Below are 19,949 nucleotides of genomic sequence, written 5' to 3'. Positions count from 1 at the left end.
ACCCACATTGTCTTAACTGTAAAACAGAAGCAATCAATTTTATTCATTGAGTGTTTACTTTGTGTGGAGCATTGTACTAAGCGCTTGGGAGAGTATGCTCTATCAGAGTTGGTAGACATGTTCCCTGTCTTAATCAGTTCCATTTTCTATCAAACAGAATATGGGTTTAAAACTAGTTTTCTTGTTGCAATGCAAATGGATCAGGTGAAAATTCATAGTAGTAACAATATTTATTAAGCAGTTTCTGTTTACAGAGCACTGAACTTAGCAAGGAGAGAATGCACCGTTAAGTCTAATGCCTAGTTGAGCATCTCCTCCTCCAGACTGCAAAATCCCTGAGAGTAGGGATTATGTTTATCATATTCTCCCAAGCACTTTGTATGGAGTTCTACACTGAATAAGCATTCCATAATTATTTACTGAATGACTCAAAAAAAAATTATTTCTCCACGAGGTTGGATTTTCAGGATTGCCTCTAAATTCCCCAGTCTTTCTGAGGGCCGTATCTGTCAGAAAAGTGATAATTCTTTCTCATCTTGTTTCTTTTCAATAGAAAATAGTATTGGTGAATTGCAACATCAACTTTACCGTGACATTCTCTTGCACATTCATGGATTATAATGAGATTAGTGAACTGTTAGGAAAATCACTAAACATCAGTTTTAGAACATGCATATGCATAAATTAATCATAAGTATCTCTAAAGTTGATCAAATAATCCATGGATAATGTAACTAGGATGAGCAGATTAGGAGTATTCTTAAGGAAACAAAATATTGGATGACTGTAAAGTACATTGAGGCTTAAAAGAATTAGTGAATGCTGAAAGAAATATAAACTACTCAATCACGGTCATTTTCAAACAGTCATGATGAGCTTTATTGGGAACATTTATTATGTTGTGTACATTTAAGGCCTTATCCTGCAATCTTTAAAAAAAGTTAAACACTGTTGTTGGCTTTCGTATCTTGTAAGCTTGTTAGGAAAGTTAAATACTAAAGTTTTGTACCTGAAGGCAGAGGATTTAAGTCACTTTTTGGGAGAAAGAGGGTCAGGAATGCTCATTATTCTAGTTGCTGGGAAATTTCAGTAGCAAAGTGGGTAAAAATCCTCAGCTTCTATATCAGTAGTGTCAGCCCGAAGAGATGATGGGTTTAAAACTAGCTTTGTTGCAATTAGATCCATGGCAGTCTAGCTGGTGTTGTCCTCACTTGAAGTGATGGGGAGGTGAGTTGGCTTGATCATTACAAGCTCTACCTTATTGTACTTTTTGTGACAAACACTGGGGCATTCAGAAATTTCTATGGTCCCTCTCTTTGTGTGTGCTTTTCCAGGTCTTCCTGAAAAAGTAAAGATTTATAGAAAAGATTGAACAGCCCAAGAATTTCATTCAGTACCATAAACCATCCTAAAGGTGGAAAATTATCTATGAATACCCATCTAGAACTAGGGACAATCATTTATCTTATTTTGGTGTGAGTTGTCATAATTTGTATGGCATTTATTATCATTATCAATATATTATATTATTAACAATAATAGTTGTGGTACATGTTAAGTGCTTACTTTGTGCCAGTCTCTGTACTATGTGCTGGGGTGAATACAAGCAAATCATGTCAGACATGATCCCTGTCCTAATTCCCATTTTACAGATGAGGGAACTAAGGCATGGAGAAGTTAAGTGACTTGTCTAAGGTCAAACAGCAGACAAGTGGCAGAGCTGGTATTAGAATCCACATCCTTCTGACTCCTAGGTCCACGCTGTATTCTCTTTGTCGTGCTGTTTCTCTATTGGTACTTTAGGTTTCTAATATTATTTTTAAGATTATAATTTGGCCAATTTGTAAACCTTAATACTTAACACTCAGTTCTTTTGAGTCCTGCTTTTGGTCTAATGAAAAAAATATGGATTTGGGAATCAGCAGATCTGGGTTCTAGTTTCAGTTCTGTCTGAAATTAACCACATGGGTGAAGGTTCTGTGCCCCTGTGGAAACATAACTGACAGGGATGAGAGAGTGCGAGTGGCATTGTTTAGGCTGCTAGTACAAAAATCAACTCCTAAGCTTTGGAGGTTCTTGGTCTTGGAGTCTTTATCTGTTGAATATTCCATTCAATGGGACATTTTTTTGAGATTCATAAAGATTCAACAATTACAAGGTTGATTGCTTGTGACCCTTCTTTCTAGATGGAGTTCCTACCTATAGAAAAGTCTGTCAGCAAACACAATTTTTCAATCTATCTCACAGTAGTATTTACTGAGTGCTCACTGTGTGCAGAGCACTGTTTTTAGTGCTTGGGATAGTACAATAGATTTGGTAGATGCAATGCCTGCCCTCAAGGATTTTATAAGTTGCTACGTACCAAGGACTTAACTTTTGCTGAGCCTTGGGCAAATGTTCTGTTAGGAGTGGCATAAGAAAGGCAAGGCAAGGCCAGGTAACATCTACCTGAAGATTCAGTTGAAATCATCAGCTCTGACAAACAAATACATTTTAGTGGATTATCCCTCTGGGGCTAAACCACCTATTTTCACCTTGAGATATTCCAGAGAATGATTGGAACCTGATGTGACCTAGATTGAGTCAAGTTGGCTTTATGTTTCTCCAATTGTTTTATAGGGAAGAGTTATGTAATAATGGGAATTCAACCAAAAATGCTCTCATTCAATCTAACCAGTAAACTCTGACCTCAGCATATCTTCATATATTATACTCAATGGCATCACTTAAGCATCAGAACCATTGAATGCAGTTTGAGGTATTTCACATAGTTCTTGTTCCTATTGAATGATTTCCTTATTTACATTATTCAGTGTCTATTTTACTAGTCTTCACTTTAAGAGTTTACACTCCAGCCACAATGACAAAATGAAATGAAAACTGAAGCTGCTATGTTCACACCAGGCAAAAAGTCTCTTTATGATGTTTTCTTTTCTCTAACTCTGTCAGATGAGGTCCTACCTCGTCTGCACTTCTCAAGTGTGTGTTGCCTCAGAAGAGTCAATTACATTTATTATTGTCATCATTCATATCATTGTTATTGGTTTCACTGAGCCATAGTCCTAATTTTCATTGGGTACCCACTTGGTTCAGTGCAATGTATTAGGTGCTTGAGAAGTACAGAATGAAGAAGTGACACATTCCTTATCCACAAGGAACATATACACTCTGATGGATAAGACAAGCATAAAAATAGTTAATCCAGACAAAATAAATAATTGAAAGTGCAGTTGAGTAGTCATATATACAAAAGTGCAAAGGAGAGTATAAATAAGTTCATAGGTTCTAGGACCGGGTAATAGGCCTGTCAAGCCAGAGGAGCTGGGAAATAAGCCAGGGAAGACTTGTTGCAGAAGGTATGATTTTTAGAGGGCTTTGAATGTGAGAGCAAGAGATGGATACTTCTCCCATTTTTCTTTAATTTTTAAAATAAAAAAAATCACAGTGTGTATATTTTTTTCAACTCCAAATGCAGTGAAGAATAGTCAGTTGATGACATTCCCACTGTAATAACAGCTATCAGCCTGTATCTTGAAAATGACCATTATCAAATCTGATCAACTAGATTGACATTTCCTAAGCTGTACTAATAAACATGCCATCACAGGATGTAAGATGAAAATTAATGAATGAATAATAATGGAATACAAGCCAAGGTTAAGATTTGAGTTGTAAGCACTTACATAGAGAAGAGCTATGTCTAAGACTTCACATGGTAAATAGCAAAATTCTTATTGCAGTTAATATCTTTAGGCATAATTATCTCTTTTTACTCATTCCATGAGAAGCCAATCCATACATTTATTCAGAAAAAATACTTTTCTTTAAACTATATGAGTGAAACATTTTACCTCAAATTAGTTCAACATTTAACACTGTGAGTCTCAAAATATCAGAACTTAACCTTTCAAAACCCACATTGTGGTTGCATAACTCAATATTTAATATTTAGAGGCAACTCCTGTTGACAGTTTTCTTTTTAAACAAACATGATTTCCTTATTCAGTATAGCCCTCTCATCAACTTAGAACAGTACTTTTCACATAGTAAGCGCTTAATAAATGCTATCGTCATTATTATCAATAGAAAGAGAACCCACATTATTTATTGATGAGTTTAATTGTATAAGGACTGAGCCTCCTTTTTCCTCTCCTCCTCCCCATCGCCCTGCCCTACCTCCTTCCCCCACCTACAGCACCTGTATATATGTTTGTACAGATATATTACTGTATTTTACTTGTACATATTTACTATTCTATTTATTTCCTTAATGATGTGCATCTAGCTTTATTTCTATGTATTCTGATGACTTGACACCTGTCCACATGTTTTGTTGTCTGTCTCCCCCCTTCTAGACTGTGAGCCCGTTGTTATATAGGGACCGTCTCTGTATGTTAACTTGTACTTCCCAAGCGCTTAGTACAGTGCTCTGCACACAGTAAGCTCTCAGTAAATACAAATGAATGAATGAATGAATGAATGGGGAAAAAGGCATTAACAAATGAATGTCAGACAGTCAAATGAGAAGCAATATGGTCTAGTGGGCCTGGAGTCAGAACACCTGGGTTCTAGTCCCAGCTCTGCAAATTGTCTGCTGTCTGACCTTGGGAAAGTCACTTAATTTCTCTGGGGCTCAGCTTCCTCATCTGTAAAATGAAGATTAAGACCGTGAGCCACATGTGGGACATGAACTGTGTCCAATCTGATTAGCTTGTATTTGCCCCAGCACTTAGTACATTGTCTGGCACACAGTAAGCATTTCCATAAAAAATACCATTGAATTTTTTTTTTGAAATTCCTTGGGACATTCCTGAGAGTATGACACCAGCATACCATATTTGTCCCTGTCTCAGTAGCCTGCCACCTGTATGTCATCTTTGATTACTAGTAGTCATTTAGTCTTCACATTCAATCTATCACTCAATTCATCTAGTTCTTTTGCCACATTTCCTAGATCTGCCTCTCCAGTACATCCAAATGGTTAGCATCTCATTTGAAGTTCAGTGATCTTCCAGCATCCAGCCTCTTCTCTCTTTAGATCTTCTTCCTAAAATATTGTTTGGCAAGCATCTCTGCATTTCTCAAAAACCTCCAACAGCTATTTGTTTCTTTCTACATTAATCATAAATTCCTTGCAAGACTGTCCACTATCTTTCTCTTTTTACAAATCAGCTGTGCTCTAACTGTATTTCTAACTCAGCTCTCTCATCTCCAACTCCTAGCTTACACAGTCTTCCTGCCTCAAATTCCCCATCCCTTCAGGCGCTCTAGATACTTCTTGAAATCCCACTTCATCCAGAAAACTTTAACCAATTTATTACCACCATCCTAAATCACAACAGCAAGACAGCCATCCTTAATACTTGCATTTATACATATCCATCCTGAACATTTATATATCAATGGATGTCTAGCTTGATGAGCTATGATTCTCTGAATGTATTCATTCATTAATCCATCTATCCCCCCCCCCCCCCCGCAAACTGTGAGCTCGCTGTGAGCAGGGAATGTCACTTTACTGTTATACTGTACTTTCCCAAGTGCTTAGTACAATGGTCTGCACCCAGTAAGCACTTAAAATACATGATTCAATGAATGAATCAATCTATTTCACCTTTCCATAACCTTGCCACTATCAGTTGTAGTCTCATTTTTCCTTCTTATCAATGTATTCATAAATAATGTCTGCCTGTCTCCCAAAATAGTTATGGTAGTTATGGTATTTAAGTGCATACTATTTGCCAGGCACTATACTAAATGCTGGGGTGGATCCAAGCAAATCAGGTTGGACACAGGCCGGGTCCCACATGGGGCTCACAGTCTCAAACCTCATTTTACTGATGAGGTAACTGAGCCCAGAGAAGCAAAGTGACTTGCCCAAGGTCACACAGCAGACAAGTGGCAGAGCTGGAATTAGAACCCATGACTCTCTGATTCCTAGGCCTGAGGTTCTAGCCACTGCACCATGCTGCTTCTCTAAAAGACTGTAAGCTCCCTGAGGGCAAGGATCCTGTCTTCTTCTGAAGTTATACTTATTCAATAGTTGGTATATAGCAAGTGAGGAATAAATGGCATTGATTCATTGATGCCTGGGATTGTTTCAGTCATCTTGTCTCGATCAATCAATCAAACATTCATTGAGTGCCTACTATATGCAAAGCACTGTACTGCATGCTTGGGAGATATCAGAGTTGGTAGACACATTCTCTGCCCATGATGAACTCACAGTCTAGAAGGGGAGGCAGATATTAATATAAATATACAAATTATGGATAGGTACAGAAGTGCTGACTTTAGGACATTGCTTGGAACATAGTAAATGCTTTGCAAGTACAGTTAATTAATGGATTAATTCTGTGGGGTAAGGGAGAGGTGAATAAGCATGAAAATCCAGGTGTAAGGGTGTCACAGAAGCACTCACGAGGAAATGAGTGCTTAGTTGGAGAAGGCCTCTTGAAGGAGATGTGATTTCAATAGGATTTGAACTTAAACAGTGTGATTGTCAGATATGAAAAAGTGAGGCATTCCAGGCCAGAGGCAGGATGGAGGCTAGATAGACTAGATCGAGGTACAGTGAGTAGATTGGCATTAGAGGAGCAAAGTGGGTGGGCTGGATTGCTGTAGGAAATCAGGGAGGTAAGGTAGAAGGAGGCAAGGTGATTGAGTGCTTTAAAGTCTATGGTAAAGAGTTTCTGTTTGATACAGAGGTGGACGGGAGGGTTGGCATAGAGAGGTGTGGGCTGAACAGTTTTGTAGAAAAATGATCTGGTCAGCAGAGTGAAGTATGGACTGGTGTTGGGAGCAACAGGATGAAGGGAGGTCAGCAAGGAGGCCTATGCAGCAATCCAGGCAGGATAGGCTAAATGCTTGGATTAGCATATCAGTTTGGATGGAGAGGAAAGGGCAGATTTTAACAACGTTGTGAAGGTTTTGATGACAGGATTTGATGAGAGGTTGAATATGTGAGTTGAATGAAAGAGATAGATCGAGGACAACGCCAGTGTTACAGGCTTGTGAGGCAAGGAGGAAGGTGGTGCTATCTACAGTGATGGGAAAGTCATGGAGAGGACAAGGTTTAGGTGGGAAGATGAGGAGTTCTGTTCTGGCCATGTGTTGGCAGGACATCCAAGTAGAGGTGTCCTGAAGTCAAGAGGGAAATGCAAGACAGCAGAGAAGGAGAGAGATAAGGTCTGGAGGTGTAGATTTGATAAAGTAAATGATTGCTTAGTCACTAGCCCCCTAGAGGAAGGATTGCATTGATAAGCTGAAGAATGAGAAGTGGGGAATGGGAAATATTTGGGTAAAATGAAAATCTGAGGGCCAGGTAATGGAAGAGAAAGGGGAAAAATTAAAAGAAATAAGACATAGATAAGGTGAGATCAGCCTCCTCTCTGATCTCCCATTCTCCTGACTCTCCCCACTTCAGTCTATACTTCACGCTGCTGCCCAGATCATCTTTGTGCAGAAACGCTCTGGGCATGTTAGTCCACTCCTCAAAAATCTCCAGTGGCTACCAGTCAACCTACACATCAAGCAAAAACTCTTCACTCTCGGCTTCAAGGCTCTCCATCACCTCGCCCCCTCCTACCTCACCTCCCTTCTCTCCTTCTACAGCCCAGCCCGCACCCTCCGCTGCTAACCTCCTCACTGTACCTCATCCTCGCGTGTCCCGCTGTCGACCCCTGGCCCATGTCTTCCCCCTGGCCTATGTCTTCTCCCTGGCCTGGAATGCCCTCCCTCCACACATCCGCCAAGCTAGCTTTCTTCCTCCCTTCAAAGCCCTACTGACAGCTCACCTCCTCCAGGAGGCCTTCCCAGACTGTGCCCCCTTTTTCCTCTCCCCGTCCCCATCCCCCCCGCCTTACCTCCTTCCCCTTCCCACAGCACCTGTATATATGTTTGTACAGATTTATTACTCTATTTATTTTACTTGTACATATTTACTATTCTATTTATTTTCTTAATGATGTACATCTAACTTTATTTCTATTTATTCTGATGACTTGACACCTGTCCACATGTTTTGTTTTGTTGTCTGTCTCCCCCTTCTAGACTGTGAGCCTGTTGTAGGGACTGTCTCTATATGTTGCCAACTTGTACTTCCCAAGCGCTTTGTACAGTGCTCAGCACACAGTAAGCGCTCAATAAATACGACTGAATGAATGAATGAGAGAAGAAAATCATTTTGGTAGTAGTAATTCAGTTTCATTTCAGATGTGAGATAACAGGAAAGCAGATGAAAATGTGGGTAGAATATGTTTCTCTTCTAGTGAAGAGGGTGACACTGATTTTAAAGATGAGGTGCTCGAAAAGGGAGTAGATCCTGAAACCAGCATAGAGATGTGTGGACTATATTCCAGTTAATATTGGCAGTCAGAAAACACAGTAACTCACTGACAATGCAATACATTTGAAATAATTTCATAGGAAATAGATAAGAAAAATGTATTTCATATATGGTTTATCTGTATATGTTTTTCCAAAACCCAATCTATTGTCTTTAATCTCATTATAGATACGGTGGCCTAGCACAACCCAGCAAACAACGGAATGTACAATGAAAGGAAAAGATACCGTAAGCACTATTTATTGTTAATCAATAAAAGTTTGTTTTCAAAGTATTGCAAGACCCATAGAGAAGAACTGTAAATATTTTGCTTTGTTGTGTAATAATGTACATAGTTCTGCTAAAAAGAAAAGTATAAAATTTTAAATGAATGAAATGAAGGAAATTCAGGTGGGGCTTTTATCTGAATGCAAATTCACAAAGACTTTAGAAAATCCTCAAATCCTTCCAAATTTTGTCCCTTATGGGCTTTTGTCCTCCATGGTCATCTCATTCCAGAAGGAATTGAAGAATCTGGATGAAATGGAAACAGGTATGTAATCTTCATTCCTAGGGAATAAAAAATCCATAATTTGAAAAATAATTTCATTGTGATTGGATACTATTTCAATACAAACTGGAAGTTAATGAACTAACAAAGAAATAAATCCATTCTGAAGAAATGCCAAAAACTTATCATAGGATATATTTAAGGTCAAAGCAAATAAATTGCTTTTTATTAAAAAGGATCCATTAGTCTATATGATTTTATTCTTCAAAAGACATAGGTATTTTTCGAAGAGCTTAAGATGCGAACTAAGAGTGAGCCTAATTCTCCCGCATTGCCCCACAAGCATAACGTCACACAGGAACAGACTCTGGAGACATTTACAACCCAGAAAAACTAACGGTTGTAGGATTATGTTGCCAACTTGTACTTCCCAAGCGCTTAGTACAGTGCTCTGCACACAGTAAGCGCTCAATAAATACGATTGAAGATGATGATGATGATTATGAAAAATAATTACAGTGCTATTATCATTTTTCTGGCTATACTTTAAGTAGACTCTGATTTATCTAATAAGTGTTGAGGACTAAGCAAAAAAAATTCCTTTTACTTACCATAGTTGGAGCCATTGGAGCCTTAATGGCTTTAAGTGATTCATCGGGTGTAATGTTTTAGAAGAAAATAAAATATTTACCTGTTCTGAACTTCATCCTTTTAGAAACATTCATTACCTTTATTTCTTAAAGCTTAACACAATTTTCAGAGACTTTTTTGAAAAGTGGAATACTTCAATCTAATGAGCAAACATACAATAACTTTTGTGAGCCCCCTCCTAGCATTGCCAGGCTGATTTCGGACAGATGCCCAGACTTGTAAATCTACCATGTACCTTCAGTGTGTAGCATTACGTAGTCTCTGATCAAGCCAGATGCCCCGACGTCAAAAATTCTGTGACAGATGTGTAACTTGTGTCTACTCAATAACTGTGGCGCAGGAAGTTTACTTTAGAGTGGTTTACGTGGATCTGCAAATTGCAGATTGCAAGATTTTCCTAAACAGTAATGACCTTCTATTTCCTATTAGTCTGTGTACCTAGTGCTTCCCCTGAGCCATATAAATTTATTCAGGTTGTTCTTTTCTGACTTCATGGTGATTCATTGTTTGTAATTGTTCAGAAAAACCCAAGAGTAAACTCACAGAAAACATTGGGAGTAGTTCCATTATTTAGACTGTCATATGCAGATATGTATTTGAGCAAATTCATATATGAATTGAGTTTGTTTTACTTACATTACACTGGGGCCCAGCACAGTTCCTGGAGCAAATGGGCAGTTACGATTTTACCAACTGAAGGTGGTGATGATGAATGAAAAGTAATTGTCCATCTTGACCTCCCTCTCAGTTAGCAAGGAGACATATTAAAAAAATCTCATTCACAGGGGTAGTGAATTGGAATCAAAGGGGAAGCAGGATGGCCTAGTGGTCTGGGAGTCAGAAGGTTCTGGGTTGTAGTCTCTGCTTTGCCACTCATCTGCTGTGACTTTGGGCAGGTCATTTAACTTCTCTGTGCCTCAGTTACCTCACCTGTAAAATGGGGATTAAGACTTTGAGCCCCATGTGGAACATGGCCTGTATGCAAACCGATTAGCTCATATCTACCCCAGAACTTCAAATAGTGCCTGATACATATTAAGTGCTTAACAAATTCCATAATTAATTGATTGGAACTTCAGGAAGATATGATTTTCCGAAATATTTATAGATTTACTAAGGTAATAAATCAGAAAGCCATCAATCACATTTATTTAGCCCTTACTGTGTGTAGAGCACTGCTAAGCACGTGGTAGAGTACAACAGAGTCGGTAGATACGTTCCCTGATCACAATGGCCTTACAGTCCCTACAGGGAGAAAAATATGACTATTGAGATAAAGAAAATTGAGGTTGAGTTGAAAAGGAATGGAAGATTTCCTTTTGATCTCACTAATACGTTTTGTACTTTTTTTCTACCACAGAGTGAATGTGCAAATTTTGTTCGGGTTTTGCACCACTACAATAGAACACATCTTCTGATCTGTGGTACCGGAGCATTTGACCCCCTCTGTGCCTTTGTTAGAGTTGGACACCAAGCAGAGGTAAGATACTTACCTGCATACCAAGAATATGGGACCATGTCTACCATCTGTATTGAATTCTCCCAAGCATACAGTACAGTGCTTTGCATGCAGTAGGAGCTCAATAAATACCATCAATGAATCAAATAAGTGATTATATCCAACTGAGTACGCAGGTGCTGAGAATGCATATAAATAAACATGAGAAGCAGCGTGGCCTAGTGGATAGAACATGGGCCTGGGACTCAGAAGGACCTGGGCTCTAATCCCAGCTCTGCCACTTGTCTGCAAAGTGATCTTGGGCAAGTCACTTCACTTCTCTGTGCCTCGGTTATGCCATGGGGATTAAGATTGTGAGATTCATGTAGGACAGGAACTATGTTCAACCTGATCTAGACTGTGAGCCCGTTGTTGGGTAGGGACTTTTTCTATATGTTCCTGATTTGTACTTCCCAAGTGCTTAGTACAGTGCTCTGCACACAGTAAGCGCTTAATAAATACAATTGAACGAATGAATGACCTCGGTTTTACCCAGTGCTTAGAACAGTGCCTGGAACATACGATTGAATGAATGAATGAATGAATTATCCACTCTTAACAAATGCCATAAAAAATTATGACATATTTGGGCAACAAAGTGCAATGGAATGAAAGCCCCTTGTTGAGGCTCTCCCTCTACGTATTTGGTCGAATCAGTCAATGGCCTCTGTTTAGCACTTACAGAAGAGCACTGCAGAGCACTGTACACATTGCAGTTCTCACCACTTTGCCAAGGAGCGATTTCCCAGAGACTCACAATAGCCAATTTTGGTAATCCTGCTTGTGCAGGAATCCAAGATGATGAATTTACATCAGCCCCTCTGCTGAAATGAGGGTCACTGCTGGCATTAAACAAGTATACTTAACTCTGTCATAATACATGCTTTCTCTTTCATGAATTTTGAATCCATAATTACCCATGACATTTAAAATTTCACCTACATCCTATGCCTCCTTCCAATTATTAAGGTCTAAGGCTATTGGTCCCCTTTTCAGGATCACTCCTGGAGAGTTTCCAGTACTCTACCAGTCTCGGCTATAGGAGGGAGGGTCAAGCAGAGGCATACCCATTCCTCCTTGCTTGAGCATTGGCTAGTGAGTGGAAAGCAATCCACTGCAAGTCAAAACTCACCTGTGCTGGGCAGCAGGAGCATGGGAGAAAGTTGAGGGCAGAGACTCAGGTTTGATGCGTGGAAGAAGGCAGTGGTAAACCACTTCTATATTTTTACCAACTCTGTGGTTACAATACCAGAACGATTGCAGATGGAGAGTGGGCTGTTCTGGGAGAGATGTGTCCATGGCAAGCTATGGGTAGGAAATGACTCTACAACATAAGCCAAGCCCAGGCTATTGGAATCACCAGTAAGCCCAGGCACTTGGTGGAACATGCCAATGATGACCCTTATCTCGTGGCAGAACTTCTGGAGAAGTAGTGTGGCCTGATTGAAAGAGCAAGTGCCTGGTATTCAGAAGATCTGGGTTCGAATTCTGGCTCTTCATCTGGAAAATGGGGATTATATCCTACTCCCTCCTACTTAGTCTGTGAGTGCCATGTGAAAGAAGGATTGTGTCCAACCTTATAATCTTATATCAAATCAGTGCTTAGTACACTGCTTGGCAAATAGTAAGCCCTTAACAAATACCATAATAATAATAATTATTATTGTTATCATTATTACTAATATCATTATCTCTAGCTGACTCCTGCAGATTTATGGTGTTCCGGTCTGCTCCAGTAGGCTCTCTGTTCTAAAAAAATGAGGTTTTGAAATGTTCATTTCAAGGCAGTTTGGTAATTAAAAAATGAAATCTAGGACATAATCCATTAGTTGACTCCAAATGCTCCCACAACCATATTCCCTGTCCATTTGACAGAGAATTGACTTGATGTTATGAATAAGTGGTAAACAGATTGCACACACTCTAGCATTAAACGAACATGCCAGTAAGAGACACGCTTGAAATCATGGTCTGAAAAATTAGTCAGGCTTCACAGGCATGAAAAGTTACTATCACTTTGCTAGGCATTAACTTAATAAAAAAGAAATTCCTCAAGAGAAGGGTGTTTCTGATATAAAAAAAAGAGTTTATTTTAAGGATTTCTAATTTGGCTGCTATATACTTTTGGCTTAAATTTAGTCTGGAAACTTGGGGACATAAAGTCTCAGGACAGTATCATAGTTTGTGCACTTTAACTTTTACAGCTTTGAGGAGCTCCCCCTGCTTTTCCAAAGTATGTTTTTCAGCATATATCTTAGCCAAGACTATAAATGCCTTTGGGTACTTAAAAATGTATACATTTGCTCCTCCCAAGAACAGTTCAAGACCTTTAACTATCTGGCACAAAGCCCATAAGATTTACTGATTCTTCTATTTGTTTTGGTTTTTCCGTGTAAAACCATCAGAAGTCTGTTGTTTTAAATTAGTGGGCGTTTGAGCAAATTACACGTTTCATCTTAATTCAAATGGAATCACCATAAACAGGTCATTTGAAATCAAAACACAAGTTAAAATCCCTAGACCAATCAGGGGCATATTGACTTGTTAGTCTCCTATCTCCACTTCTCCAAACTTACTCAATTTCTAGAAATCTGAGAAGCTCTGCAGTGATACTCTGTAATCTTATGTTTTGGGGAATAATGAATCCTAAACATAGGTAAACTGTTTAACATGTGTAGTGTTAAACTGTTATCTCTCATGTCAACACAAGTCCAAGCCATTCTGAAGAGGCTTCTGGGACCAGGTAGATTTTTCTTCTCATCTCATTCTATGAGTGTGAACAGTCTCTTATCAGCAAAGCTGGCCTGTTCAGAGATTGCTCTGTTGGAGTATTGGTTCCTCAGTGTATGTCTCAAATCTGAGATAGTGTAGATAACAGGCATAAGAGAAAGGATTGTCAAGGGAAGGGTCTGAAAGGAAGAGTCAGCAGTTAGATGAGTAGGGATGGAAAAGGAGGTAGATTTTAGTATACAATAGTTTTAGCCCTGAAACTATTTTTTATGGTGTTTGTTAAGTGTTACTATGTACCAGCAGGCACTGTACTAAGTGCTGGGGAAAATACAAGTTAATTAGGTTGGGCGCAGTCCCTGTCCCACATGGGACCCACAGTCTTAATCCTCATTTTTCAGATGAGGTAATGAGGCACAGAGAAGTTAAGCAACTTGCCCAGGGTCACACATCAGACAGGTGGTGGCGTTAGGATTAGAACCCAGGTCCTTCTGACTCCCCAGGCCTGTGCACTATCCACTGGGACATGTTGCATATTTGTCTGCAGGGTAGTTTTGTGAGTTCAACCCAAAAGTGTAAATACCTTTGTTTTCTCTCAAGTTGACTAAAAGGCCAGTGTGACTCTCACTAGCTCTTCCTAGTATTTATAACTGTCCCATTATGAACCAGATCCATCATCACTCATGTGCTTAATAATAATAAATAGTAAGTATAGCAATACCAACATTATAAAGAGTGAACCATTCCAAACTGGATGCGGGTTGAACTCATTACAAAGCAATTTTCACATAGCTCCATTTTCTGTGCTGAAAGCATTTTAAAAAGCTTTGTGTATTATTTAGTATCTCTTGCTCCAAGAGGTTCCAGCTGGTTTAGGAGTTTGTAGAGGAGCAAAATGAAAACCAGATTGTTGCATGATTTTCAAGAATAGTCAACAATTTTAGGGAAGTTATAATTTTTTTTTTTTACTCCAGAGTGGTTCTTTTACGTGATGGCTGAGTGAACAAATGCTGAAATATGTGTGGAGAAAATTTTAAAACGAACATTTCATATTCCTTTGGGAGGAAGCTTCTAATAGAACAATAAAGGGTGTGGAGATTGACATTTTGTTCATAATGACAACATTTACTCATCAGGGACCTTAAGAAAGTCACCCAGTTCCTTGACTCTTGCATCTTTTCCAGCAGTAATGATGATAATTTAATACTACAAGGCTTAGGTCTGTCTCTAAAATTTCCTGGTGCTTGTGTAAGGTAAGGGGTTGACTGAAAATGATGTTTGCAACTTAACTGTTTCTTGGAACCTCAGGGGAAGCAGTTGTACCATTTACTGAACACCCCCTTGATGATGTACACTGTACAAATGAACAATTGTTATAGGTTTTCTGAGGGCTGGGGGTAATCTAGAAACTAAGTTTTCCATGGTAGCCAAGTACGTGAAATGTTGATTACTCTTAATTGGTAACTTTCTTTCTATTATAAAGCAGTCATAGAATGAGAAATAGCATGGCCTTGTGGATACAGCCTGGGCCAGGAGTCAGAAGGACATGGGTTCTAATCCTGCCTCTGCCACTTGTCTGCTGGATGATTTGGGGCAAGTATGACCTTGGGCAAGTCACTTTACTTCTTTGGGCCTCAGGTACCTCAGATGTAAAATGGGAGTTAATCAAGCAATCATATCTATTGAGTACTTACTGTATGCAAAGCACTGTTCTAAGCACTTTGGAAAGTGCAATTTAAGGGAAGTAGCAGACACATTCCCTCCCCTGAGCCATATGTGGGACAAGGACTATGTCCAACCTGAAGATTTTGTGTATACCCAAGCACTTAGTACTGTACTAGGCACAATGTGTTTCACAAAAACTTTTATTATTATTGTTATTAATAATGCAGATATGCAAAGTATTACTCCACATGTTATATACTCCTGACCACTGAATTTATCCTTTGGTAAAAATGAGTTGACTGCAAAAATTTGAATATGTTGTTTCAGGAAGCTCTTGAATGTGACCCATTATCAAGGTGTATGTTGGAGACACGAAAATCTAAATTCCATAATGCTAATCAATAACTTTATATTCAGTTTTAAAATAAGTTAACCTCTTAAAAGCATTGTTAATAAAACCAATGTAATATTTTTCCCTAACACATGATTGTTTTGTCCTATGTTACAGAGATTGACAAGTTTATATATTCTTTGGATCTGGGTCTTTCCGCTTTACAATTCCCAGATCTTGTGTATATTTTTCCATCAGGTAGGAGAGTGTGAATTGAGGGCAATGAACACATAATTTTACCTACCAGAGGTCCTTTCTCCTGATTTTTTTTTATAAAATAGTTTTACCCTTTGTAATTTGAATGTTAAAAAAAAAACAAAGCAAAACAAAACAAAAAGCTTTGTACTAACATAACAGCTGAAAGAACAGGAAAGTTGAGGTGAAAGTTAAGAACCAAATATGGTTGTTCTGTGCACAACTACCTTTTATTGGTCAACAGATTGCATAGGGCATAGCTTTAAGTCAGTAATATGTTATACCCCCTTTGCAAAAATACATCAAATTTTATTACATCAAATATAGCCTCCAGAGACCCACATGATACAAGCCTAATTCTGCAAACCTGGAAGGTATTAAAGTCAGTGCATCTTTATTCTATTAAAAGTCCAACACCTTAAAATCCAGCTGTATGTAAGGATCACTTGCTGCTGTTTACATGGTGTTTCAAAGGATCATGAAGTTTGGCACCTCTCTAAAAGACATTTATCTGTCCAGAAGGACCTACAGGGAATAACTGAGAATTCCTGGTTAGAAAAAATGACGTACAGGCTGACATTGCAAACAGAACTTGTGTAAGATTTCTCAGTAACTAATGATTATATCTCCCATTAACATATGGGAAAATGTTTTTTGTAAAGCCCAAAATCTTAGGAAAAACTAATTTATATTAAGATGCAAATATGGATCGTGTATATATGTAATTTAAAATGCACTAAGTTTTTCATGTATAAAATGCAGTGAATGAACTTACAAGACATGTCTTCTTTCCCCCTTCTAAATCTTGTGTGGAAGTGTCTTCCCAAAAGTTGAGGGATTTTCTTTAATCTGTGTGTCTGTCACACACACACACACACACACACACACACACACACGTACTCTGAAGTCAGAATCTTAAACATTAATGATTTCCTGGGTAGAATTCAAATACAGGTTATGAATTGACAGAAAACTTCTGTTTCCAAGGAAATTGAAATTCAGTCTCCGAAGTCAAATTCCTTTGAGGTTTAGCCCATCACATAGATTTTACTAAAACACATTTAGTTTGCAAACTGCATCCACTGTCAAAAACTAGTCACCTATATCACATGATTCTTTATCTGTTTTCATTCAACCCATTTGGTATCAGATTAACAAGTCACCAGTCAAATGGCAATTTTTTCATAAAACTTTGTCCTTCCTGTCTCTCAGATTCATGCATGAACAAGGCTCCGCATTCATAACAACATGGAATCCTCAAGATGAAACCTATGGAAAAATTGCTATTTGGAGATGAAGTAGTTATAAGTTTGAAGGACTAACAGATATGTATTATCTAGTGAATAGATCTGGTTTTTAGTCTGCTAATTTTTTATATTTGGTGGATCTATGAAAACTCAGATTTGAAAAAGACTTCCTGTGACCACTTAGTTATTTTACCTCCTTCTATCAATGACAGGTGGAAACACAAACGATTGTCCTAGGGAGTCTGCCTTGGCTCTTAGGGAAGCCTGTAACTTAGCGAGTCCTGTCATCTGACTCTAAAGGTTGACTCATTCTTTTCGGCTCCCTTTTCTACTCAGTAATTATGGAGAATGTTAGTCATTATTTCCGAGGTCTGTGCTCAGTGAAACCCATGATAAAGTCAAAAGGTTAGACTTTTGCAGCATTTCCTGAACTTTGTTCTCTTGTGGAGATTAGTGTAAATTGTGTTAATTTACTGTTTAATTTGCATACACAAACATCCTCAAGGCTTTTTCTGAGACATATGCCTGAGAACCAGTTCCCAAAATAGAAGAATCAGCTGGATTCTTTCACTGGCACAAGATTTGACTTAGATAACCAGAGCTGGAGTATGAAATAGAAAAGGTTGGCTTCAGCCATTAAGTATGAGTAATCTCTCAACTCTGCACCCTACGTGACCCCTAATATGTCAGCTGCGCACTTGAGTCAGTCAGTCATATTTATTGAGCGCTTACTGTGGGAGAGTACAATATAACAATAAACGGACACATTCCCAGCCCACAGTGAGCGTACAGTCAGCAGGTGTCCTCACTCTTAAGCCCTTTTTTATGGTCTAAGCTCTTACTTTGTTCCATGCACTGTACTAAGTGCTGGGATAGATACAAGCTAATCAGGTTGGATCCAGTCCCTGCCCACATGGGGCTCACAATTCTAATCCCCATTTACTGATGAGGTAACTGAGGCCCAGAGAAGTGAAGTGAATTGCCCAAGGTCACACAGCAGACAAGCGTGTAAGGAAGGCTGCTTGTAAGGAAGCAGTGGCACGGACTTTGGAGTCAGAGGTTATGAGTTCAAATCCCGGCTCTGCCAATTGTCAGCTGTGTGACTTTGGGTAAGTCACTTCACTTCTCTGGGCCTCAGTTACCTCATCTGTAAAATTGGGATTAAGACTGTGAGCCTCCCATGGGACAACCTGATCACCTTGTAACCTCCCCAGTGCTTAGAACAGTGCTTTGCACATAGTAAGTGCTTAATAAATGCCATTATTATTATTAAGTGGCGAGCTGGGATTAGAACACAGGTCCTCTGTGGCTCCCAGGCCCATGCTCTTTCCACTGTACCATATTGCTTCTCTGATTCACTTAAATATCCACCTCCCTCCATTCCCCGACAATACTTAGTACGTATTTTAAAACTCTGTTACTTCCTCTACAGTAAGCTCAGGGAAAGAGCGTGGCTCAGTGGAAAGAGCCCGGGTTTGGGAGTCAGAGATCATGGGTTCTAATCCCAGCTCTGCCACTTGTCAGCTGTGTGACTTTGGGCAAGTCACTTAACTTCTCTGTGCCTCAGTTACCTCATCTGTAAAATGGGGATTAAGACTGTGAGCCCCCCCCATGGGACAACCTGATCACCTTGTAGCCTCCCCAGTGCTTAGAACAGTGCTTCGCACATAGTAAGTGCTTAACAAATGCCATCATTATTATTATTGTTACAGTCATTTATTTTAGGAACTATCTCTTCTGCTAGACTGTACATTCTTTGATGACAGAGATCATGTTTACTAACTCTGCTGTACTTTACCAAGTGAGGGCAGCATGGTCCTGAGAGTCAGGGCACCCAGATTGTGATCTTGGACAAGACAGGTTAAGTTATCCGTGCTTCCATTTTATCATCTGTAAAATGGAGTTTAAATGCCAGTTCTCCCTTCCCCTTAAACTGTGAGCACCATGTGGAACAGAGACTGTATCTAACCTGATTATCATGTGCTTAGTACAGTTCTTGGCATATAATAAGTGCTTAACAACAAATACTACTACTGTTATTATTAATAATATGTGCTTAGTACAGCTGTTTTCACAGTAAATTCTTGATAAGAACTTCTTATTGAGTGATTGAGTAGTGTTACCCTGCTAGAGTAGAATCCTAGTCTGTTAGCTTCAGAAGGCCTGGTGTTCACCAGACTAACAGCCACTCATGGTCAGCAGTTCTGATTATACAAAACCCCCAGTATAAGGAAAATGCTTTCTCCTAGCAGTTAACAATATCCCTTTTCTGTCAACACCGGGAGAGGCTAAATCTGTCAACTGCAGAGGAGTTTAAAATCAGCATATTGGATCGTTTGGATTCTTATCATTGATTCAATCAATTGATCATATTTATTGAGTGCTTATTGTGTGCAGGGCACTGTACTAAGCACTTGGGAAAATACAACACAACAATAACAACAGACACATTTCTTGCCCATAATGAGCTTACAGTCTAAAGGGGGAGGCAGACATTAATATTAATAAATAATGGATATGTACAAAAGTGTTTTGGGTCTGGAGAGTGAGAGTGGTGAATAAAGGAACCAAGTCAGGGTAGTGCAGAAGGGAGTTGGAAAAGAGGAAATAAAGCCTTAGTCAGGGAAGGTGTCTTGGAGAAGATATGCCTTCAGTAAGGCTCTGAAGGTTAGAAGAGTAATTGTCTGTTGAATATGAAAAGGAAGGGTGTTCCAGGCCAGAAGCAGGAAGTAGGCGAG

The 19,949-nt window shown here is 39.1% G+C and overlaps 1 protein-coding gene across 2 annotated transcripts in view; it reads left to right on the top strand.

Annotated features, from left to right (window-relative positions):
* Positions 1–19,949, top strand: part of SEMA3E (semaphorin 3E) — a 192,347-nt gene that overhangs the window by 111,071 nt on the left and 61,327 nt on the right. For both annotated transcript variants that reach the window (XM_038741276.1, XM_038741275.1), the window contains exons 3-4: positions 8,516–8,575; positions 10,849–10,968. In XM_038741276.1, coding sequence (XP_038597204.1) covers positions 8,516–8,575; positions 10,849–10,968 — 180 coding nt within the window. The remainder of the gene's footprint in view (positions 1–8,515; positions 8,576–10,848; positions 10,969–19,949) is intronic.

This window comes from Tachyglossus aculeatus (assembly GCF_015852505.1).
Source record: "Tachyglossus aculeatus isolate mTacAcu1 chromosome 12 unlocalized genomic scaffold, mTacAcu1.pri SUPER_6_unloc_1, whole genome shotgun sequence".
Lineage (NCBI taxonomy): Eukaryota > Metazoa > Chordata > Mammalia > Monotremata > Tachyglossidae > Tachyglossus > Tachyglossus aculeatus.
Note: the sequence above shows the minus strand (reverse complement) of the source record. Positions and strands in the feature narration are given on the sequence as shown.